The 24,821-nt window shown below is 57.3% G+C and overlaps 1 protein-coding gene across 1 annotated transcript in view; it reads left to right on the forward strand.

Moving 5' to 3' along the window:
- The window catches only part of NHSL2 (NHS like 2), an 80,782-nt gene extending 57,732 nt beyond the window's left edge, over window positions 1-23,050 (forward strand). Inside the window, exons 3-8 of the mRNA XM_084639508.1 lie at window positions 451-587; window positions 1,112-1,307; window positions 3,887-4,018; window positions 7,595-9,898; window positions 11,318-11,450; window positions 12,899-23,050. Coding sequence (XP_084495634.1) covers window positions 451-587; window positions 1,112-1,307; window positions 3,887-4,018; window positions 7,595-9,898; window positions 11,318-11,450; window positions 12,899-13,214 — 3,218 coding nt within the window. The 3' untranslated portion in view covers window positions 13,215-23,050. The remainder of the gene's footprint in view (window positions 1-450; window positions 588-1,111; window positions 1,308-3,886; window positions 4,019-7,594; window positions 9,899-11,317; window positions 11,451-12,898) is intronic.
- Window positions 23,051-24,821: the final 1,771 nt, after the last annotated feature.

Below are 24,821 nucleotides of genomic sequence, written 5' to 3' on the forward strand. Positions count from 1 at the left end.
GGAGCACCTGAAGCAGTGGCTCCCATGTGCATTGCTGCAGGCACCTGTCCAGTACCCTGGGGCAGGGCAGCCAGGCAGCACTAGGCCAGGCCCTGCCCCACACAGCTCCAGTGGTGACACAAATACAGGCCTGGGGACGGGAGGATGAGGTGTCCAGCACAGGCAGCGAGCAGAGGTTTGCCCGCAGCAGGGCTGCCAGCTAACCAGGCTGGGCGGCGCTTTGTGGAGCACTCGGGAGCAGGTAGGAGCTCCTCTGCGCTCTTCTCCCCATGTGTGTGGGGGGGGGGGCAGAGAGCAGGGCCCCATTGCTGTGCAAGGGGCCCAGAGAGTGCATTATTGGCACATGCCCAGTGCATGTCCCACTAGCCTTTGGCTCAGCACTGGGGTGGAGAGGGCAGAGCGCATCCCAAACCGCCAACTGTGGAAATGCCCTGGCTGCTTGTATTTCAGAGGAGTATGAGGAGCAGTACACAGAGGCCAGGGTCACTGGTCAGACCTTCAGGAACGCCAGCCACCTGCCTCTGGACGCGCCCCCTGAGCCCTCTCCCAGGGCCCTGCCCGCCAAGCGCCTGGAGTTCGTGTTTATGGTGAGTCCATCTCTGTACAGAGAGAACCCCAAGGCACTGTGTCTCAGCAGCCTTCCTGCGGCCATGGGCTCGGGGACACAGGGTACCAACTCTGCCTGAGGTCACCCAGAGAGGTTACTGCAGAGCAATAGATGGGGCGGCGGGGGGGTTGTGATTCGGGAGTGAGAGGCATCGGCAGAGCTGATGGTAGGGGAGAGCGACAGGCTGGGGTAGCTGGGGGCTGTGGGTCAGGAGTGAGGGGCACTGGCAAAGCTGGCCCTGAGCTGGGATTGCTGGGGACTGCGGGTCGGGAGTGGCACAGGAGGGAAGGATAATCCTGCCTACAAGGTTTTTGACTCAAGCCATCACTTAGTCCCTCATTCTGAGCACTAGATTCCTCCACACACACACAGTCACTCCTGCTCCCCACATGCCCCCCTTTCTCCCCCACGCTCCCACAATCCCTCCCTTCCCACCTTCCCCACACTTGTTATCACCCCACCAGGACACTGGTGTCTCAATCCATTTCCTTTGTTCCCTGACAGCCCGCGGCCCGGCGAGTGAATGAGGATGAGGCCACCACACTGGGTGTGAGGCCCCCAGAGCCATTCCTGAGCCTGCCCACCACCCCAGACAAGCAGCCGGCCTGGACCCGAGCCTTCCCTCTGCCCACCGTGGAGGAGAAGAGGTGGCACCAATCCTGCTCCACCCAAGCCAACATTGTCCCCATCAATGTCTCTGGTAGGGCTGTGCCCCTTCCAGGCCCCCTGGGAAGCATGTGTAGGAGCATGGGGGAGCAAGGGGTTAAATCTGTCCAGTCAGCTCCCAGCAGCGGCGCTGGGGTTCTGAAGCCTGCACAGGGCGGCTGTGGGCACAGCACTGGCTGGCTTTGAGCCCCGGGCGCTGTGATGCCACCTCCAGGGAAAGTGCAAAGGTCCTGTAAAACCAAAATGCAGCGATGTGGGGAGGCAGGGCCAGGCACAGGGAGGTGGGGCTGGCCTGCAGCAATGTGAGGAGGCAGGGCCAGGCACAGGGAGGCGGGGCTAGGCTGCAGGGATGTGGGGAGGCAGAGCCAGAGCCAGGCCCAGGAAGGCAAGGGTGGCCTGCAGTGATGCTATTGGCCCACATGTGCTGTGGGTTATACAGAGGCCGGGATCATGTTCAGTAGCCAGGCCGAGGAGAGCCCTCAGGGGGCAGTTTGCAGGGCAGCATTTCTGTGCTTTGTTCATGTATTTTACCACCCGTAACATCACCCTTCATTTTTGACCGGCTAGCCACATCATTAAGTTAATCCAGTCTCATCTGCATCATCTAACGAGTATCTCTGAGCTAACCGGTCAGTGTGTTCTGTTGTCACCTTGGTTCTCCCAGTGCTTGGGATCCATCCATCTGTGCAAGGGAACTCATGTGTTCGGCAGGAACACGAGGCTGTAGGGCCCTGGCTGCGGGCAGCAGCTCCGCTCAGTGTGGGGCCTTCAGCAGCACCAAACTACCTGGCTTCTGGAGGAAACTAGCTCCCCCACCCCCCATGCCCTCCTCCCCAGGCACTGCGTGAGCACTCTGCTCCACAGCTGGCTGGGAGGACACATACCCCTGCACCTTCCCGCTGGCCTCCCTAGCAATGTCCAGGCTGCCATAAGGCCCTGCTAGAGATCAGGCTGGAGCTGCACGAGGCCTGCAAGGAGCCCCAGAGGAGCTTGCTCAGCCCCCTGACTCCTCCCTTCACACCTCATCAGACGCCTGGAGCCAGGCCCTCAGCCCGGCCCAGGGGGCTCTGAGCTGTGTGGTCAGAGCCCCTCTTGTGGGGAGAACCTGCAGAGCATGTCTCTGCCCGTTTGTCACTGGGCTGCCCCTGAGCCCTCCTGCCCAGCACCAGGGTCCCCAAGCTGGGGGGATGGGTCTCAGTGGCTTCCGATACATTGTGTCTCCAGCAGCGTGTCTCCGTTGTCTCTGTATTCCCCCTGGCTGGCTTGCCCAGCAGCATGTGTGAGGCCCCCCTGGAGTCATTTACCCATCCATCACGCCATCTCTCTCCAAAGGCCTGCGTTTCGCTGCTAACCAGCCCCTCTCCCTGAGCACCAACTTGCTCCTGGCATCGACCCCTCAGCTGCCTGGCCAGTCACCAGCAGCCCGGGAGTGGGTAGGGGGGAAAAATGCGGCTGCACGCCAGGGGTGACCTGCTTCTCTGGCGCTGCCATTGCTGGCCCTTGGCAGCCACAGCCCCCTCAGGCAGCACTGCCTGGCCATGCCCAAGAGTGACCCTCCCCCACCCTTTGGAGCCTGCCCTGGGCCACCAGGGCCGCCTCCCGGAGCAGAGAGCAGGGGCTGGCCTGACCACCTGCCCCCTTTGTCCAGCAGGCAATTATAAAATGGCCATTGGCTTGCCACCTAGGGAGATGGGATGCGGGCGCCTGCCCCAAAGTCCAGTACTCCAAACCGTGGGTTTGGGCCGCTTGCTGACACACACCTGAGCTCGATGCCATAGGGAGCCAGCAGTGCCCTTTCCAGTGGGACGAGGCCTTGGTTTCTAGCCCTGTGGCTTGTGACCTGGTGTCTGCCCTGTCAGCGCCTTTCTGGGGATCTACATACTCCTCTCCCGAGGCCATGCAGTAGGGCCCATGAGAGTCGGGCACCTCCAGATAATGTCCATAAACACTCTCTGGCTGAGTGACAGATCTGCAGAGCAGCTTGTCTGGAGTCCCTGGCGAAAGCAGAGTGGGGGTGGGCAGACAGCATGTGGGTGACCCACAGGACTCCCCTGGAGTATATCACTCATGACCGATGCACACGTCCCAAGCACAGGCCCAAAACGCTATACCCCGTCTCTGCCTCACACTCACACGTGTGTAAATACATACATAAGTGACCACACTCCTTGTTCTGTGAGTGTCCCCACCCCTGGCCACATGTGCTGCCCTGCAGCCTGCCTGGCTCCAGGACAGCAGCCCACTGTCTGTGTTGCTGTGCTGGTGCTTGCAGTTTCCTAGTGTGACCCCCCACCATGCCTGGGACCTTCCCAAACACCACTCATGAACCCTGGAACCCCCTCCCTACCCGAGCTTCGCCCCACGGCTGCCTGCGTGCTCCAGCATAGAGCCCTCGTGCTCACGCAGGAACGGGAACAATGCGGGGGAAAGGGCAGAGCCCTTTGTTATAAACCCCAAGAGCCAAATTCACTTTAGTACAATGCAGCCTTAGGCAAGCGAGTTGGGGAGCTAACGCAGGGAGAAGGTGGCCTGAGTAGCTGGGCCAGGGCCGGACCAGGCGTTCTCCATGCCCCCTGCTTGCTGCCATGTACAGTGTGTTTGTTTTGGCTACAGGACAGCTCTTTGATAGGCACGCGAGTGCGCGGCACTCCTTGTTTAACACGGAGACCGCGGTGAACCCCAAATCCACGCTGCGGCGGAGAAGGACCATTATCGGATTCCCTAACCTCGCGCTGCGAGACCAAGGTGACAACGACAACTGTACAGCTTCTCTCCCCTGTCCCAGGCTAGAGAGCACTCAGGGACTGCCAGGAACATGGCTCCTAAGAGCAGGTGTCCCCAGGCCATGCTAGGGGCCATGCAGCCAGAGCCGACTGCAGGCCGCCCTCATTTGTAGGCAGGGCCACTCCTGCTGCCTGAGATGTGCTAGCTGAAGGAGCAGCCTGGGGCTCCACACAGAGCCTTGGTTTACCACCCTAGGGAGCTCAGGCCAGGCTGGGCAGCTTAGAGATCTAATCAGCCTTCTCCAGCTCTGAGGCTAGGCAGCCAGTACCCCTCTTTCAGGGGCATGTCCTCCATTTCCCTGGCTGCCCCAGTCCAGGAGAGGGATCCCAGGAGCTACAGCCTGACACCCTGAGCTGGGGAGCAGGGCTGGCTGGTCCATCATGAAGGGGCCTGGAACAGGTGCCCGGGGTGGGATTCCTGGCCTTGCTGGTGCCTTGCCGTGTGACCGTGGGCCAGTCATTTGGGCCCACGTTTTCTGAAGTGCCCACTAGTTCTCAGGGCCCTGGGTGCGGGTGCGCCAGGTGAGTGCCAGAGGCCTGGCTGGAGGGTGCTGAGCACTGGCAGAGGTGGGTGTGCAGCTCCTCTTAGATCTGAGCACTGGGGAGCTCAGGCTGGGGATGGAGTTCAGGGTCTGCTGCCCTGATGGCCCTTGGTTTGCAGCATCGGCTCCCCGCTGGATTTGCTAGTGCAGTTGCTGGGAGTGCTAGGGGAGTTGTTGCCAGGATGCCGGTGCTTTTGTTCTGGGCTCACACGCGCCTGACAGCTCCTCTGTGAAATGCTCTCTCTTGACAAGCGATTAGGGGTAATTTGGGCTCTGTTCACACTGGCTCTTGGAAGGGAGCGGAAGTAAAATGACAACTAGATCTCTAGTGGCACAAGCAGCTTCTTCCCCAGATTTCAGAGTAGCAGCCGTGTTAGTCTGTATTCGCAAAAAGAAAAGGAGTACTAGTGGCACCTTAGAGACTAACCAATTTATTTGAGCATAAGCTTTCGTGAGCTACAGCTCACTTCATCGGATGCATCCGATGAAGTGCGCTGTAGCTCACGAAAGCTCATGCTCAAATAAATTGGTTAGTCTCTAAGGTGCCACAAGTCCTCCTTGTCTTTCTTCCCCAGAGTCACACTTCACAGCCCTGGGGTCCAGCCTCTTCCACGACTCCAGAACAGGATGTCGGGAGCCACCCAGCAGCACTGGCTGGTGCTGAGGAGCTGAGGGAACCTCAGGGGGTGTGTCCTGCAGCCTGGGCACAGAGAATTCCCTTTCCCTGCAGCTCAGCCCAGTCCTGGCTCTGCTCACCACCAGGGCTGGTGCTGCTGGCTGGGTTGGAATGGGCAACAGGTAGCAGGGAGGGAGGGTTCCTCTGGGATGGGAGATCGCTCATGGCTGGCCTGTACTCCATCTCAGAGGGGAGAGGCCTCGGCACCGCCCCCCAGAGAGGCCAGAAGGAGCTGCTAGCCGTGCTGTGGGCTGGCCGTTCAGGAGTGAGGAGGGCTCCCCTCTCCTAGGCACGCTGCAAGCCATGGGAAGAGAGGCTCCTTGGGTCTCGGGACCTGTCCTGCTCCCCACACCTCTCAGGATAACAACATCACCCCACCCACATTGGGCTTTGTGAGGTCCAGGCCCGGCCCTGGAGGAAGCTGTAGCTGGGATTGGGACCCAGGTTGGAGACAGGAGCCTGGGGAGACAGCAGTCAGGCTTCCCCACCCTACAGTCCAGGATGCACTGAGCAGAGCACTGGGTCTGGGGCTGGCACCTGCAATGCCAGTCCCTCTCCATTGTGGGCTGGGGGAAGGTTGCCTCCAGTTCACCTCTCTCCTGCCATTCTGGGTCCAGCTGCCTCCAGTCCAGAGGGGCCCAGTCTCCAGATGCAGGCTGGATTTGGCCAGAACCTGGTGAGAACAGCTTGTGAGACTTCAGCCCAGCCAGATCCTGCGCCTAACCTGACTGCAGCCATAACACCCCCACCGCCCTGGCCAGTCCAGGGGTGGGAGGAGCTCCTGCCCTGCAGCCCTTGCTGGGTCACAGCAAAGAGTCCCTGGGGGAGCAGCAACTACATGGCTCCGTGTGCTCAACCCAGGGAACCAGGTCCTGCGAGGTGCTGCATGCACAGCTGTCACTGGGAGCAGAGGCTGCTCTGTGCTTCTCAGGCCTGGCCCTTCCTTAGCCCGGGTGCTGTTGTGCTATGTGGGGAGCTCTGCCCTGAAAGCTCTAGCCATGAGCGGGGAGCAGAGCACGGGGGGTGTCTCGCTTTGCTGGGAGCTCTGAACAGCTAACTCAGGAGTGAGGGCAAGTCTGAGGCTAGTGTCACCAGTGGGGTGAAGTACCTCCGCCCTAGGAGTGGGGGCTGACAGTGAGGGGTGATGCCTTTATCAGGGCTCCTGCCCTCCCACACCCCCAGTGGAAAGGCCCCTGCTCTGGCCCCGCTGGGGGGAACCCATCTGGCACTGGCAGGCCTGCGTGGATTCACCGCGGGGGAACGCAGGGCCTAGTAGGCAGTACTGGACAGTGGGTGCTCTCCCATCCCTGGGGTTAGGGAAGCGATGCCAAAGCCTGCACCCAGGAAGGGGGCTTGCATCCAGTCATGTTAAATCTGCAACGTTGGGAACACCTGGGGGATTCATTCCTGGGCTCCTTCCTAATGTTCAGGGATAAGCTACAGGTGCCAGTGCAGGGCTCTTGGCTTTCCCCAGCATTCGCTTCCTCTGCCCCTGGTGGATTTGGGGCACTGCTGTTCCCCACCACCTCCAGCAGTGGCTCTGGGAGTCAGCAGTCAGGCTGGGAGTCAGCAGTCCCCAGCCGTGCATTCTGCTGCAAGGCAAGGGCTGGGCACATGCACTTTGGACCCGCATAGCCAGCTTGTCCGGACTGGAACCCACCGGTCAGATCCTCCCCAGAGGAACCCTCTGTGCAGGCTCCTAAAGCTGGTGCATCCCCAAGGGTCTGCCTGGACCCTGGGTAACAGGGTCATTCCTGCAGAAACCCTGGCCTTCCACACTGTCTCCACTGCAGCTGACCGAGCAGGGCCAGGGTCTCTTGCTCCACCATGGGGGCAGGAGGACAGAGTGGGTCCCAGGCTGATTTCTGCGGAGCTGGGGGTGGGGGATCCTCTGCCCTGACCCCAGCTCATCCATCCCCCAGCCTGCCCTCCCCCACTACTCCCCCACATGAACGCAGGACTGTGCAGAGTTGGGCACTGATGCTGCAGACGGCTGAGCCCAGCTTGCATGATTGGAGAAGGAAATGATCGCGTGGAGGGTCCCTTCTGTTCAGGGCGGGCCCAGCTCTCGCTCTGTTCAGAGGCCAGACAGAGCTCAGCACCGCGCTGACACCCGGTAGCAGGGCAGAGGCAGGCCAGCTGGGGCTCTGGGCGCAGAGCAGACAGGCGCCCGGCGCGTGTGGTGCGGGTAGGCGTGAGCGTGGTTCCCAGGGCTCTCCGTGGGCAGTGGATGAGTGCACAGTTTGGTGGCCCCTCCTGCGGCTGGAGCTCCATTAGCTGCTTGCTCCGCGCTGACCTGTTCTTGTGTCTGTCCTTCCAGGCAGCAGCAACGGCCCCACGTTCACGCCCCACGCGCCCATTGGGGAGTCAGTGTCCTGCAGCTTTGTCCCCGAGGCTGCAAATGGGAAGAGCGTGCCCCGGCATCCCTGCACCCCGCAGCCGCCGGCAGTGCCACTGAGAAAGACGTTCAGTGACCTTGGGGGAGGCCTGCAGGCGCGCTGCTACCAGCCTCCTGCCAGGATGGAGGGCACAGCTGTGGCCTGCACCCGCCCTGCCTGCAATGGGCCAAAGGACGCCACCTTCTCCCCTCCCTGGAACACAGCTTCCTTCAACTGCCTGAGCCCGGCCGAGGAGGACGCAGCGTATCCCTTGCCCGGCGGCTCCCCGGGGTCTCCAGGCCTGGGCTCGCCCGAGCGCTGCGATGGCGCGGCCTCCTTCTTCATCGCGAAAGACCAGCAGCCAGGAAGCAATGGGCCCTGTGTGTTCCCCTGCACTGCTCCAGAGTCCCCACTGAACGCTGCCAGCAGCGAGACACCTGAGGGGAGAGAGGCCAAGGTGACCTTCCTGGACAGTGGCGCAGAGGGGGCTGCGCCCTCCCGGCTGGAGCTGGGGGGCAGGGCCTGCCCGTTCCGCGAGAGGTCGCTGTCTGTGCCCACAGACTCGGGCTCGCTCTGTTCTGTGGACATCACCTACCCTGAGAACAGGAGAGGCAGCGGGACCTACGCCCTGAGCTACCCCAGTGCCAGCTCCGAGGGCAGCACCAGCACGGACAACATCTCCCTGGGGGTGGAGCAGGATGCCCAGCGGAGGCGCCGCTCCAAGAGCATCTCTCTCAAGAAGGCGAAGAAGAAGCCGTCTCCCCCCATGCGCAGCGTCTCACTGATTAAAGATGGGCAGGGGCTCAGCACAGAGCCTGGCACAGCGCTGCCGAAGGAGCTGCGGCCCAAGAGCCTTTGTCTCCCCTTGGATCCTCAGGGCTGTGCTGTGGTGCCCATGGACACCCAGGGTAACACAGCAGTGCCTCCTGCCAGGGACCTGGACGGCGGACGTTTTTCCCAGGACTGGTGCCTTGCGGACTGGAAAGCCAGCGATCCCTACCGGTCCCTGTCCGGTTCCAGTACTGCCACAGGTACCACTGTGATCGAATGCACAAAGGCCCAGGGCAGCTCTGAGTCCCTCCCATCCCCCTCCATTTCCAGGGCCACCACGCCCTCCCAGCTCTCCGCGGAAGTGGAGCTAAAGAGCTCCTCCCCAGGGCGGCCCGTGAGGCTGATGTCCCCCTCCAGTGGCTACTCCAGCCAGTCGGAGACCCCAACGCCCACCATCCCCACCTTGGCAATTTTCGGGCATTCCCCCCACCAGACCGTCAAGGTGAGGCCGCTGGTGCCCGAAAGGAAGTCCTCCCTGCCCCCCCCATCACCGATGGAAAAAAGCCCCAAATCCCGGCTCTCCTTCGACCTGCCCATCACACCTCTGACACACCTGGACCTTTCTGGGCTGAAGATCTCACTCAAGGGGAAGACCAAGGTGAGCAGGCATCATTCGGACTCCACCTTCGGGACCAAGCTCGGCCCGAAGACGAGCCCGATCCAGCCCATCATGCCCGTGGTCACCCAGTCGGACCTGAGGTCCGTGCGCCTGCGCTCCGTCAGCAGGTCCGAGCCCGAGGATGACCTGGACAGCCCAGACCGCGCCGAGGAGCATGAGGGTGATGCCATACCACTTCCAGGAAGGAAAGCAAAACCGCCCGTGGCAGAGAAGCCACCGCTGGCCAAATGGCCCCCAAACATCATGGCCAAGCCCCCACCTCTGCAGGAGGAGTCTACCCTGGCATCTCCCACCTCCCCGCCCACGCTGCAGGGCACCTCTGCCCAGGAGAGGGGGCTGCAGGACATCTACATGGTCATTCGGAAACCCAAGCCTAAGAGGAGCCCAGAGGCCAGGAGCCCTGGAGAGCTCCCCTCTCCGCTGGCGCCCTCCCAGGGCTGCCCAGGGATCTTTTTCTCAGGACTGCGGCGACTGTCCCAGAGCAGCCTGGAGGAGGAGCCCAGAGCCCAGCCAGAGAGGAGCGGCGCCCCCCGTGGACCCGAGGGGGAGAAGAGGAAAGCCAAAGTCCCGCCCCCCGTCCCCAAGAAGCCTAGCGTGCTGTACCTGCCGCTCACCCCTCCTCCGCCCCACCTGGGAGCCTGCCTGGGGGATCCCAGGCTAACGCCCAGCCCCATCATCACCTTGCATGAGGACACCAGCTGCTGCGACCCAGACGCGGACTACCTGCCATCACCCGAGGCCATGGGGAAGAACTCGAGCCCCCCAGCTGCTGCCATGCCTGGGCAGAGTCCTGCAGGTCAGTGTCACAGCTTCTCTGCCCCCTCGGCACCCTGGGCATGCCTTGGGAATCGCTGCCATGTGCAGCTCGCTGGGGCGTCTGAATGGCTCACTGCACACCTGGGTGCACAGCCTTGGCCAAGCAGCTCCTTGCGGCGTGGCCAGACCCCTTCCCCCCCCCCCCCCAAGAAACCATGCCGACAGCGTCGGTGTTAGACCCCAGAGCTCTACCCACACCGCTGCCCAGGGATCGTCCCACCCAGCCCTGAAAAGCAGTTAACTCTGGGGCAGAGCGTGGCAGCTGCTGATCAGCCCAGAGATGTAAAAGACCTGGTAGAGAGTGGAATGTGTCTGCAAGGGAAGTGGGCTGCCCCGAAGGGCAGGGTGGGGTAAGCACCGGCAGGCAGGTAGGAGCTGACTAGTCTAGCCCTGGTCCTGGCACTGGCTTGCTGGGCTCCTGTCTGCAGGTCTCTCCTGGCCTGCCCACCCCAGGGGCACTGGCAGGCTCCATTGGCTGAGGAGGGGAAGGGGGTATTATTAGTTAACGCATCCATTGCAATGGTGCCAACAGGCCCTGCTGTGCTAGACGCTGTACGGACACAGCATCGCAGACAGTTCTTACGGACCAATAGCCAGCGCAGACTTGGGGAATGGGCAGAACACCCCAGCAAAGCGACCAATGGCAAGGCAGCAAGTGGGGGGGCACTTAAGAGGGGTGCAGCTACTTGGGAGGGAGGGGGAAGGTAAGGGGGCGGATGTGGAGTGAGGCTGCGGGAGAGAAGGGGGGTTGGACAAACAGCTGGTGAGCACAGGGCAGAGAACGTCCAGCCGTGCTGCAGCGAGTTCTGCGCACGTGAGGAGCCCTGGCTTTGGCTGCAGCTGCTGCAACTGGCTCTTCTCTGCTGCGTTTCCCCGCAGCCCATAGGAGGTGGGGTGCATTCCCCAGAGCCGGTATAAAAGTGGGAAGTGCTCAACAGAGCTGGCAGGCGGCTACCCATGCCAGGACGTGGCCAGGGCACCCTGGGATGCCCAGCCGGAGACCCCATGGCCAGCAGCCAGAGCTGCCTGTGCGAGGACTGCAGGATCGTTGTCTGAGTCTCATTGTAGCCCAGGTGTCTCCCGGGTGGTGCGTGCGTGCAGGAAGGGGAGCTGTGCGCTTGTGCCGTCTGGTCAGTCGCAGCGCCCGGGAAGGCGGGCAGGACAGGTGCTGCTGGTACTAACTCTGGGATTCTGCTCCTGTTGAGCCACAGGAATGTGCAGAGCCAGGTTACCTAGGGGTGCCCCAGTCCGGACACACACATGGATACAGATATCCTCAGCTTGTTCCAACGGGCTGATCCCACGCATCTCCTGGGAAAGGCCCCCGCCATGCTGGGAACATTTCCCTCCATCCTGCTCTCAGCAAGCCCAGCTCATGGCTGTTCTTCCCTCTGTCTAGGGGATTCCGTGGAGCTCAGCGCTGATGAGAGGAGTTTTGTAAGTGACAAAACAGCCGAGTCGATCGTGGAAGAGGATGATGATGTATTTGTGACAACCCGTACAACAGAGGATCTATTTACCGTCATCCACAGGTACCAGCCCATGTTGTGAACGGAAAACTCACACCCCCATCGCGTTTACCCACTGTTGGCCTCTGGGAGTCTCCGGCCCAGCAGGCAGTTATTGGGGGCTGGTCTCCGCAGAGCTGAGGACTGAGCAGTCCATGGGGCTAAACTCATCTGGGTGAGGCCAGTCCCAGCTCTGAGGATAAACAAGGCCCCTCTGTCTCCAGGGCTACCGGCTTGGCTCCCACCCCACGCACTGAGTTCCCTGAGCAGACCAGGGCAAGAGAGATGACCATGGCATGGCACCCCGGTTCCAGTTGTGTGTCTAAGTGCACTCGGGGCCTTCAGCTGCAAGCCCCGACCACTCTGGTGGTGCTGGGCCCATTGCTCACCGAGAGGCCGGCTCTAAAATCTGGACAGATTTCTCTCCAGGACGCCGGGCGGTGCTGCGGCTCCACAGAGAGCCCTGGGCAGCCAGCTGCCTTTATTTCAGATCTTGTGTTCCTGGCCTGCTGTCAGCACAGGGCTGGACGCAGAACCCGAGTCTCACCCTGTGCCCCCAGCAGCCCTTTGTGCCTGGGACTGGCCCAGCTGCAGAGCTGACCCTGGGAAGTGCACCAGACAGGGCCTCCCGTCTGTGCTGGCTGGGGCAGCAGCCCTTTAGCCAGGCCCCTTTCAGTTCTGCCAGGGAGCCAGGGCTTGTCACAGGAGCTGGACAGCTCTGTGCTGGCGGGAGTGGGGGGCACCACTGGACTGGGGAGTCTATAGCTCCTCACTGGTCATCGCCACCTGCTGGCTGCTCTGTGGCTTCTCGGAAGGGAAGTGGGTGGATTCAATGCAGTTCCCGCTATCCACAGCGCATCCCCCCATCACCAAGTGGCACCAGTTGTCCCCCTTGCTGGCCAAACACTGGATGTGCCAAGTGCCCTGGAGGCTGAACTCCCCTCCCCTCCTGGTCTGGGCACTGGGACGAGCGGGAGGGTGGCACCATGGCAGAATATAGCACTTCCTGCTTCTGCCTCTGCTCTCCTCACTCCAAGGGGAAGAGGGTCAGGGTCCAGAGCTGCCAGGCCAGGACCTCTCACTGGCCTGAGAATCCTTTGCAGGCAGTGTTGGCCCAGATTCTTACCTAAAGCAGCTCCACTGACTTCAGGGGCTGGCACCAGGGGTGAATTTGGCCTATTCTCGATGATGTTGTGCAATGGAGCTCAGTGAAGTAACTGGGTTCTGCATCTCTCTGCACTGATTGGCCGTGCTGTTGGCTGTTATACGTAAGTTTCCAGTGGATGGAACATTTCCGGGTCGCAGTGAGGGCACGGCCACATATCTGGGGGTCAGGCGTTCACCACAGTTATGGGTGGGATGCAGCCGCCTGCCTGGGGGTTGTGGGGAATGCCCTTTTGTGAGCGCCTCTGCCTCAGGATCTGGAACACACCGCCACAGCCACGCCAACCACAGGCTTCTTTTGTCTTTAGGTCAAAGAGGAAGCTGCTGGGCTGGAAGGAGCCAGGAGATGCCTTCAGCAGCAGGCAGAATTCTCACTCCCCGGTGAAGAACCCAGCTGGGCACCCGGCCTGCGAGTCCCCCCCAGCAACAGGAGGCCCTGGCAGAGCCTCCAGTCGGAATGAAGACTTCAAGGCCCTGCTACAGAAGAAAGGCAGCAAGGCCAGTCCCGGTACTCGCACCTCCGCAGCAGAGCTTCTTAAGAGCACAAATCCACTGGCTCGGCGGGTCATGATGGAGTTTGCCCCTGAGTTAGACAACCCAAGCGGTGCCAGAACCCAGCCCTGACCACCCCGACTTCATCCTGGCCAGGGAGGGGTGGAGACAGCATTGCTGGGAGTTTTATGCTGGCTCTTCAAAGCCCAGCTCCAGCCGCAGGGGCTGCACTCTACCAGGCTGGTGCTGTGAGGACATCCTGTCCTGCTGGGATTTGTGTAATTTTTTCCTTTCTTTATTGGCAATTTGCAAATCTTTTTTGTGTCTCCCTGGGGACTCCAGCAGACGGAAGGTAAATGTCTTAACTACAGAGCCCGCACCCCTGTGCAGTCGGCTCCTGGCCTCGTTTCCAGCGGAGATACAGTGGAAGGAGACGCCTGTGGAATGGAGAAGGCAGACATCGGTCATCATGAGCAGGGCCATCCTCAGATGACAGTGGGCTTCCTATTCCTTCCTGCATCAGCCCAGCAGCTTCCCAGGGTCTGATGACAAGTGGGGACTTGTCCTCCTGCTCTTTGGGGCTCTGCAAGTGGTCTCCAGTTCAGCCCCAGTTGTAACCCAGTGCCCACGACGAAGCTAGCTTGAAACTGTTCATTCGCTTCAGCGTGTGGTACTTTAAATAGCTTTGATCCTGCGAAATGTTGATGATGTTTTTTCTCTTTCATTTGACTTTGTAATTTTCCTTCCCCGGACAAAGACCCCAGTGCTGAGTTGAGCTGAACAGATGGCAGCAGAGACAGAAGGGCCAGTTAGAATGTAGGTTGCTTTGGAAGAACTGAGATGCTCCAGACGCACTGTTCAACCAAAGTGACCCTCAGTCACTCCCTGGCCAGGTTCTAACGCTCTTCTGAGAGCTTCCACCGGTGCTGTCCACACGATGCCAGCTGCCAGCCCCTGGCGATGCTGCAGGGAGAGAAATGGACCTGTTGTCAGCCAAAAGGAAGGAACATCCAGAACTGACGCTCAGAGAGGGAGCAAGCCAAGGCCAGGCCCAGCCCTGCCGTGAGTGCTGTATGCTCAGCCCAGGGGGAATCTGTCTGGGCACAAGGGGCCACATGCTCTTAGCAGGACCAAGACCTGAAATGGCAAGTGCCTGGGGCAAACTGATCCATGGTGTAGCCTGGCTGTCCTTGGGATTCTGCTCAGGATGACTTTGGCCCAGCTAACCTACGAAAGGAGGTGCCTTTCTGCAAAGGAAACGGGAAGGCTGAAGCAACTTGCTGAAAATCAAAAGGACCGACTTAGCTAGAGGCACTTGGCAAGTCATTGGCAAAGCGGCTTGTGTCTCCTCCGCTGGCTCTGTGTCTGACATAGGATTGAAGGGCATTGTAGGAGGCCATGGACTCAGCCTCACCAGGAATCTTCACAGCCTGGTTCCTCCTGCCCCTGCTGGAGACAGTCTAGAGAGTCTAGGGTCCTACTGAGCACGGGAGGGACCCACGGCATGGCCTTCCCTGCCCAGACACCAAGCATCCCTGGGACCAGCCCCAGGGGTTCTGCCCAAACCATATTGTAGCTGGCCTTGAAGAACAACACCACTCCTCTCCTGTGAGTCAGATACGAGCCGTGTCTCAGGAGGTGCTAGGCATGGCTTATTTTCCTTCATAAGACAAACTCTCTTACCTATCAATCTGATCTGATTGATCAGCTATCTCCCACTGGTCTGCTCTCCTTCCCTCTAGGATATCTGAGGAGTCTGTCACCTTGCTCACTAAACGCACTTTACCTATGCTCTGGTGTGTCCCTCGGACGCAGGCAGGCTGCTGTTCGGTGGAGTTACACCTGGGCTGAGCCAGGCGCCGCATCCCTGCGACACATGAGCATTGTGTGTGCACACAGCTGGGCCATCCTGCGCCATGCACACTTGTCACACACACACAGTGGGTGTCTGCTAATGTGACAAGGATGCACAAATCCCGGGCGAGTCATGTACAGGCTGCCTGACAGCCGCCCAACCCCCCTTGAATGCGGTGACAATCACTGAAGAGCCGAGGCCCCGGCCTGCTTCCATTCCCACACAGGCAGGCAGTGCCCTACACCCATTGGCACTTGCACTGCAAGCCCCCAGGCTGGCTGGCCTGCTCCCTGCTGGACAGCTTTGGGTTGTCTGAGAGGTGCCTTAGCCATAGCTGGATTTCAGACCCCTCCAAGGTGAGGGGTGTTGGGTTGGGGGTTTGCTCTGGCCCCATTCCTGGCTTTCAGACAACAAATTCCCCTCTCCCTGAGCTTCCTCCTGCTGTGCAGACCTGGGTCGGATACAAATGCTTCCAAATCACAACTGGCTTTCACAAGATTGATTGCTGTGAATGCTTCTGTCAGGGTCCCCCGCCCACAGGCATTGCGCTGTGAGCTCCCTCCCCGCGGTACTCTAGTGGAAGGGAATCAGCAGTGGGTTTGGGGGAATGGCTCGCTTTAAAGCAAAGCTACTGAAATGAGCACCAAGCGCAGTCTTTGCATTGCTGAGTCAGGGCCTGATTCTGCGAGCGCCCTGCGCTCCTGATGACTCAGCCCCTTGCAGAGTCCCACAGGCCTGTATTGATGTTTTATCAAACAAGATGCTTTCCCCAGTCTGCATTCCCTTCACTCCCTGTCAGTCCCAAGAGCTGCTGCCGCAGGAACACGCTGATCAAAGACACCCAGACTGTTCACTTAATATTTTTAACATAATAATAAAAGTGGGGGGAAACAACCTGCCAGTGCCACGATCAAAGGTGCAGCTGTCTGCTTCCCATCAGCCCCCCGCCAGGCTCTGGCATGCTCCTTGTCTGAAGCGCACAGCAGGAGGTGGGGGTGACTGCAGCATGGAAGGAGCCAGCAGCACATTCATCTGAGGGCAGCCCCCAGTCTTCAGCATGCCCCTGGAACTAGCTGGTGGGTCTACCCTGGGGAGACGCCCGGAAGGAGTGGGCAGCAATGGATGATCATGTCCCTGTTCTGGTTATATAGCACTCGCTATGCATGATGCTTTGCAGAGAGGCAGAGACAGTGGACACGTGTGTGAGGCTATGGGAATGCAGAGAGAACTCCCTGCTGACAGGCCAGGATGATGCCACACCACCGAGAAAGAGCTTCTGGTAGCCAGGGGTCATCCCGAGCAGTGAATTATTCTGGCTTCATCTAGTGGCAGAAGGAAGGAAAAGCAGACATCATTGGCAATCCATGAGTAGTTAGGAAAGGCCCAGAGACTGAGCCCTCTAGAGACCAGAGCTGGGTCTGCCCCTGAACTACACATCACAGCTAATCCAAGTAATAACTAAAAACAAGCCAGGTGAAAGTAGTGGGAGCCAGGACTCTGCTGAGGTCCACGCACTATGCTGTGACTGCGTGCAGGACTGGACTTGTGAGGAATGAGAAATCAGTGGGGCAACGCAATCAGAGCTGACCTGCTGTGGTAGGGTTATTTATTCTGGTGCAGCACAACTCTGCATGGTAATTTTGAGGATGCTGTTTGTGTAAGCAGAGCTGTCACACGGGGGGCGGTTGTTGGTAGACATTTGGCAATGGCCAGGCACTCGGGAAATGCTTCATGGATACAATGTCCCAGGGATTGTAGCACCAAGGTTTATTCACCCTGCAAATGGTGTGATTCCTGAGTCACCTGCCTAAATAGTTTCAGTCATCCAATCAGAGAGCAAAAACACTGCCATGTGACTTCGGTGGTGCCCAGTCTCACAAACGAGGTCAGTGGTCTCCGGTTTGGGCATTGTCACAAGCAACAAACCAGCCCCGAGAATAGGGCTCAGGGCTCACAAACCAGAGAGCCAGTTCCAGGGATCCCCACGCTCGGCCAGCTCAGCTCAGCAGCAGCATTTCAGGGGCGCTTGTGCAAACCCATTGTTGGTTCCATTCCCACAAGGAGTGCCATGCGCTCACCTTGTGCTGTCCCTGCACCGCGGCCCTGGAGGGGACGGAATCACAGCAGTAGCCTTCATGCCTATGTTGTGTGCAATGTCCGTGCCTGGCACCTTCCCACTAGCAGCCCCAGCAACAAGGGGGAGACCATCTGATTGTCCTAACAGGCGCATTACAGTTGTGCTAATGGGATGGGAAGTACTTCGGGCTCTGACCATATCCGGGCTTTTCTTTGGAATCTCTCCTTCCATTGTTAAGAATTAAACCCCCCAAACCTAGCCACGTTAGCCAATTGTACTGTAAACCCTCAAATCTACTGCCAGGAGCTCCCCACAGCCAGGCCGCAGGCACGTCAGAAGGTGTTAGTGACCAAGTTAGTGTCTACGCGCAGCCGCAGTGTCAAGTAGGGGCCAGGCACCAAAGCCTGGCCTAGGGTTCAGATGGCAGTGTACTCAAAATAGCTGGCCCCTCCTGCCAGGCCCGATGCCATGGCTACACTGCTATTTTTAGCGTGCCTGCTCAATTCCAGGTAGCGCAGGTCTGGCTGCCTGAGCTAGAAATTCCCTCTCCAGCTCCAGGGTAGATGTACCCACAGAGACACCATCCACGATCCACACACAGAACAGTGTGGGCCAACAGCGGGTGGGGCAAGGCGGGCAGATATTCACACTACAAACAGCCCCATTCAGAGTCCAGCATTCACCAAAGGGAAAAACTAGAGAGTGGCCCAAAAGCAAAGTCCTGATCCCCCAGGCCCAGAGCCCTGGGGCTTGCCCTGGCCTCTCAGGCCCTTTTCTAGACAAATATAGACAGTGTTTGAAAGCGAGTCTCACAACCACAGCATGAACAACTGGCTTGACCAGGGGGCTCCCAACCCCTGCCAGCCAGTCTGGTAGCAGCAGGTCTTGCCTTGCTCATTTACCCATCCCAGTTTGCAGGGTCTCCACTGAAATCCAGGGGTTCTCTATCTAAACGTTTTCTTGCTTGACTTCATGGCCAGACCTCATTTGGCTCAGAGCTTGCATCACACACGGTCCCTGGAAGACAGGACATTTTGGTCGGAAGGACCCCGGGTGTGAAGCACCAATAAGAACTTTGCATGTCCCATACACGCCTACCAGATCCCTAATGATCAAACCGTGGCTTGAGGGATACAGGGCAATTAGTAGTTGCTGGCTGATGACTAATGGGTGGACAAGAACTTGACATTTAATGGAGGATTTTTGAGAAAAAAAAAAACCCTGGACTTTTCTTCCTTCTGTATTTGTCTAAATACCAATGTGCTGGTGTGTGTGACCCTTTGCACATGGCGAACGGAACTCATTGCAGCAAGTGAGCACACCCCCAGCAGCCCCCCCCCCCCCCATCCAGGACTGGCTGAGACAAAACAGGCATGGGATATCCTGGAGTGATGCCCTGCCTTGAGTGGCCTTCCCTTTGGAATCTGGTACAAGGAGGACCCTGCAGCAGACCATAGTGAACGACAGTGACTCAAGGTCCTGATCCTGTCACGCTGATTCCAGCAGGAGCACTGGCGCTTAGCACCGGAGCTGGCTGAATAATGCAAAGAGCTGCGATATTTTCACAGATGAAAGCGCTGGGGTTTGTGGGGCCGTTATTGCCAGCTGGTGAAGATTTGCATGCCAGTGGTGTATGCGGGAAGACACTCACCAGTCCTGGTGGCACCATGCATTTTGGCACAGGTGGGGGTTTGTCTGGATAGTAACACAGGTGAAGGTCACGTTAGGTGGTGGGTGTTATTCTTCTGTTTTAAAAGTTTCAGGTATCCAGTCAGAGTTGAAATGATACCATGTGACTTCAATGATCAGTCACACCCCATGAATGACAGCAAGTGGCTAGTCACAATAAAAAGAGCTCACAACCCAGCTGGAAATCTTTGTGAAGGCCAGAAACCCAGGAACTGCTTCTGAACCAGAAAAAGGGCTAAATTCACAATGAATCATTCGACCTGCTTCCCTCAGCACCCCCAGGATCTGTTCAGAATTGTGCCCTTTCCATGAGTTCTCAGGCTATTCACCTATCAGACAGGCCAGGGGATAGCAGATGTTTCCATCTGCACAGCATGCATCACGGGGAGGGCCCTGTGAAGTGGACGCTCCACGGACACTCTGCAGCGAGCGTGGGCGTTAGCTTTATGGCAGCCCTCAGACCCTGAACACCTGTGGGTTGTAACATGAAGCTAAAAGCCCACTCTGCTGGGAGATTTAATGCCGAAGAGTTTCCTGGCTTACCGGTCACCGTTTGCTACCTCTCCTTGCTGTACTTGACCATGCAAGGTGCTGCTGCTGTCACCGGCACAGCAGCTGCCCTGGACTGAGCTCTCATGATGTGGTGTGTCTCAGGAAAAGCAACCAAGCTGGTGTCACAGGCTCCTGTGTTGAATGAACTGTCCCTCTCTGACACGGGGTGTGGTATGTGATTGACACAGTGGGCCTGTTTCTGTTCTCTCTTTAATGGATTGCACCCAGCTGACTGTGCTGGCCTGGGCGGGATCACCCAGGTGTCCGTGTGAGGAGAATCAGGCCCCTGTGGCTGTGTCAGGAAAACAGGCTCCAAACCCAGTGCAGGGGAGCTGGGGTTGTGCCCATTCAGCAGGGAGGAAGTGGGGGAGTCAGGCTGTGAAAATGGCAGGGCCATGTGTCCTTAGTGCCAGGTGGGTTCCTGCAGCATGGGAAGATGCCACGTGACCCAGGGGAGGGGCTATGATCAGGCTCGGGTTTCACTGCCACTCTCAGGTGAATAGGCTGCTGAATCCAGCACTGGCAAGAGCTCTGAGCTCCAATCCCCAGCAACAGCCCCACGGCAGCTGACAAGTTCCAGGCCCCTGCGAACTGAGGGGTCCACACAGCATGGTGATGGTGTCCACTCTAGCAGTGCTCCTGGCATGGCCTACACCTGCAGATGGTTCTGAGCCCCAGGGGTGCAGGCGAGGATTGGTGCCTGACCCATCATTCTGGGGAAGGGAATAACCCACGTGAGTGGCTGTATCAGAACCTGAACTGGATTCTGGCTGTTCAGGGGATGGGGAGGAGTAGGGGGGATGCCCGTTCCAGATGAGACCAGACAAAACCTGGGTGTCGTGCATTTGGTGTTGGACAGTTTCCTCCCAACTCTGATTTGACTGAAGCAGCACCAGAGAGTCATCTTTGCGGAACCAGTCTGTAGAGCAAAATTATACTCTTAGACCCAGTCCTAGAACCTCCACTGCTTTCCTAGGAACATAGCACACCCAGAGCGGAGAGCCGGCTCTTCTCCCTCACTAGGGAAGTCCTGCTGGAGAAGCACCAGGCTCTTTTGTGTTTACTCCTTGCTCTGCCTTTATCCCAGCAGAAGCGTTACTGGCCCATTTTTACCAAGATGACTTTGTACTTTGCTCTACAGGAGGCTCAGCTCTTCACGCTGCCAGTTCTGGTCTCTTTAATTACATGTTACTCCTTCCGTTGTCATGGATTTGCAGAATTTCAGCCTGTAGTTAACAGAGCTGAGAAACTCAGGAAAAATAGATCATAAAAATTTCTAAGCTTCACTGTTGTTTCTTCTGCCTCTGCCACCAATAGTCTTCAGCCTGCTGTCTCCACAGGAAAGACTTCAGATGCCGCTGAGGCTGAAGATTCTCCCGGCTGCACGGTAGTATCTGTCTCCCATCACAGACCCCCTCTCTCTGGAATTCACATCCCACATGTTCCTGGAGATGGATTCAGTGGCCCAGAAGGACCTTCCCATCTCTGTCCCCTATGTATCTGAGACATGGAATGTGACTCACAAAGTTGCTTACGTCACATGAAGTGAGGCGAGCCAATCACTGTGCTCTGTTGAATAAGCGCACCTTTTTCTGGGTTATAAAGTGCCATGTGTGATCACAGCCATGTTGAGAAGACAAGCGAAGAGTCACTACATACACATCAGTCAGCTGGATCTGTCACCATGCTGTGGGCTCCTGCTGTTCACAGGGTTGCTGACTCCACTGCCAAGGAGCTGGTTTATTTACCTGGTCTCATTTGTGTTGACTGGGTCCAAGCAGCATGGGTCGAGGCTTGAAATGTGGCCCAGCCATTGGTCTATGCCTAATATCTCTACCTTGTAAGGAAGGCAAAAGACACAGCACTGGATCTTCCAGTTGGATTTGCCAGATGGCTCCTCCAGGGCGGAGTTTAGAACCTCTGCTCTTCATCTCAATCTCATGCACTGAAATGTGGCATTTTGCAGGATTTTGGCAGCAGATCAGCATCCTGCTGAGGCCCATGTCTGCCCCCAATTAAGGCCCCGATTTTATTTTGGTTTTGCCCAAACAGGATCTCCAAAGTGGTGTCTGGCGTAGGAAGAACAGGTGAGATGGGAACCCCAGATTTCTCTTGGAACTGCTACCCACCTGGGAATGTGCCATAACCCTTCTGCTGCCAGCGTCCCCTCCCTTGGCCAGCGGAACAAATGAAGAACAATTCCTTTGCCCTATTAACATGCTGTTGACCAATTAGAATGTAGTCTGAGGTCATCTGATACTCCTGCTCGGTTCCAGTAGCTGGATTTGTGGCTGCGAAAACCAGCATGACCTGGGTTCCAGTCCTTGAACAACTCAAACAGGTTGTGCAAAGTTGTTATACAATGAGCGTAATAAGATGCCTCAGCATTTCCATAGACATTTATTCCTCAATTGGCTTTAGGCCAGGCAAAAACGTAAGCCTTAGTAGAAGCAACATGTCCTTAGGGAAGTGTTGCATATTGCAGGGTAAAATCTGAATGGTCAGTATACAAATAACATGTTTAGTTGCATAAAGTTAAAGAGAAGCTACTGCTGGAATTTATGGCCAAGAAAAAATGCCAATAACCCTGTACAGTATTGTACACGATTGCTCAGGGAAAAGATGCTACACCCAGCAGTTAGCAATGGCTTTGTATGATGTGACTGAGGTGTGATTTTTAGCACTTGGATTGTAAATGTCCTGCTAGGAAGGGACTTTGCAAAGCGCTTCTAATGAAAATAGCTGCTTCAGGAAAAGAATCTTCCCTTGATTTTCTTCACCATCAAAAACTCACTTTTTTAAAACAAAACAAAACAAAAAGTTTGAATCTCCGCATCCCGGCCTTAAAAACCCGTGGGTGAAATCCTGGCTCTAGTGAAGTCACTGGGAGGTCTGCCCTAGACTTCAGTGGGGCCAGGGCGTCCCCCCCCACAATGCTTTAACAGAGAACGCGGCTCTTGTTTTGCCAAGTTCAACGTCTGCACCTAGTTCTGGTTAAACTTGGATTTATGCTGGAAATGGCCCACCTTGATTATCATACACATTGTAAGGAGAGTGGTCAGTTTGGATGAATTATTACCAGCAGGAGAGTGAGTTTGTGTGTGTATGGGGGTGGGGGGTGAGAAAACCTGGATTTGTGCTGGAAATGGCTCACCTTGATTATCATACACATTGTAAGGAGAGTGATCACTTTAGATAAGCTATTACCAGCAGGAGAGTGGGGTGGGAGGAGGTATTGTTTCATGATCTCTGTGTATATAATGTCTTCTGCAGTTTCCACAGTATGCATCCGATGAAGTGAGCAGTAGCTCACGAAAGCTATCCGATGAAGTGGGCTGGAGCTCACAAAAGCTTATGCTCAAATAAATTGGTTAGTCTCTAAGGTGCCACAAGTCCTCCTTTTTAGGAAAGAAGTGTCACTTTGCAGATCTGGAGCGCTGCAGGGAATTAATTGGATTGCTAGGGATGGGTTTCCTCATATGTCCCCCAATTGAACTTAGACAAAATTATCGGACTGGTTCTGTGCAGCAAAGATGGAAGTAAGCCCTATAGATATATAGGGCTTGTTTGTCCTAAGTGGGCCAGCCATGGGCAAGATGAAAGAATGTGAACTATTTTTGTGTGTTATGCAAACAGTTCCCCCTCCCCCGGCGTAAGTGGCCTCTTTTGCAATGTCAGCCCAATCCCTGCCCGTGGACAGCCCTCGGAGATGGCGAAAGTCACATTTTTATATTTCTGAATGTTGTACTTTTTAACTATTGCAAGCTTGGTAAACTCCAATAACTGTCACATCCACCGGTTGTACGTGTGCTTTTCTTCCCCAGAGCCACTCAGAGCCTTTGCCTGCAAAGGTCCTAGAGTTGAGCTCTGTGAGGGCAGGGTGGAGGGTGGTCAGACACTTTAAACCCAGTGAAAATATTAAAATCCTATTGACTACACGGCTCCTATCCCAGCCTTGTCAGGTGCACCTGTGTGAAGTTTAAACTGTGCCAGGGCTCTGGGTGGAATAGCAGTTATAGTGTCCAGCCATACACCTCATAGAGGTTTCCAAAGCTGGTATCATTAGCTCCATTTTACAGATGGAGAAACTGAGATCCAGTGAGGTGAAGCAGCTTGGCCAAGACCACTTAGTGTATGTCTGCACAGCCAGATAAGCCCAGCTCTGAGCCTGGGCTCAAGGCAAACCCCTCCTTGTATCCACCCTGCAATTGTGCTAACCTAGGCCTCAGACCCAGGTCCCTGCAGGGCTGGAGGGACTGAGGCTGAGTTAAGCTGGGACCTAGTGCTTTCCTGTGTGCACAGCCTGGCTTGACTCAGGTCCCGGGAGTCCTCCGGATCTATCCCACAGCTCCTGGGGGCAGTGTGCACTGCAGGCAGCCAGCCCAGAGTTTGCCTGCTCTCCCGTCCTGTTCCAGCTCGCTGCTGCCCAGAGTTTGCCTGGAGCAGGGATCAAAGTTGCTAAGTGCCAGCCCCAAAGCTTCCTTGCAGGCTCCTGGGTGCAGTGGGGGCAGGGATAAGGGAGCAGGGGGAGGTGCTGGAGCACACTGCACCCCAATCCCTGGGGATGCACTTCGCCACTCTGCAGCGGCAACAGCCAGGCTGGGTGTGTGTTTAAGGGACGGGGGATCTTTGGGAGGAGAGCAGTGATCCCCCCAGCTGGGTCATGTGGGCTGGGGCCACACATCTTGGGCGGAGTGGAGCAGGGAAGGAAGTAGTTAGTTCTGGGGTTCCCAGGGGGGAGTGCCTAGCACTGAAGACCTTGATTATTAGGCAGACCCATGGGTCACCATGTTGCTGCTTCGGGAGACTTGTCAGTAAAGTGGGTGTCAGAAGGCTCCAGCGGCTGCACGCTGGGGGCTGCTTCTGCACCCAGGACATTAGCCAGGTGTGGTGTCTCTGATGCAGTGTACGTCCCACCTGGGGCGTTCCTCTGCAGGGGGCGTGAGCTGTGGTTGGCACATGCACACTCAGAGCATCCAGGGTTTCAGTGCAGCCGGATAAGCTGGAGCCATGTTGCAAAGCCATTGTGCCCCCCTCCACCCTACTCACAGCCTTACATTGTTTTCCCATCATGCCATTCTGACTTCCGCTACATAGCACTCAAGATCACTCCCCCCCACCCCCGCAGCACTGCCCTCCTGCCAAAATGAGCCATCTTCTCTCCCCTCCCCAGCACATAACACCATTTACGTCAATGGCATTTGGTAGGAATAGTGGCCCAGCTGGCCCATGAACACAGACAGTAGAGTTTTCCCACAGTGCACCACGTTCCTAGGCCTAGAGTGTCAATGGGGGGAGCATTAGGCATGCTGGGATACAGTTTGCTCTGGATATGTGCACTGCAGTGTGGCTGCCAGCACCCTAGGCTCAAGCATGGGTCAGGAAATTCTTAATCTAGGGTTAAAAGCCAGTGTAGTCACTCCAGCCCAGGATTCCCTGACGTGGGTCAGCTGACCCAAGTCCCACTAACCCTAGGCTTACATTGCTGTGTAGACACAGCCTTAGTGAGTCAGTAGCCAAGTTAGGCATCCTGCATGCACCTGATACATCATAGGAGTCCAATCTG

Source organism: Lepidochelys olivacea (assembly GCF_965140295.1).
Source record: "Lepidochelys olivacea isolate rLepOli2 genome assembly, chromosome: 9".
NCBI classification, from domain to species: domain Eukaryota; kingdom Metazoa; phylum Chordata; order Testudines; family Cheloniidae; genus Lepidochelys; species Lepidochelys olivacea.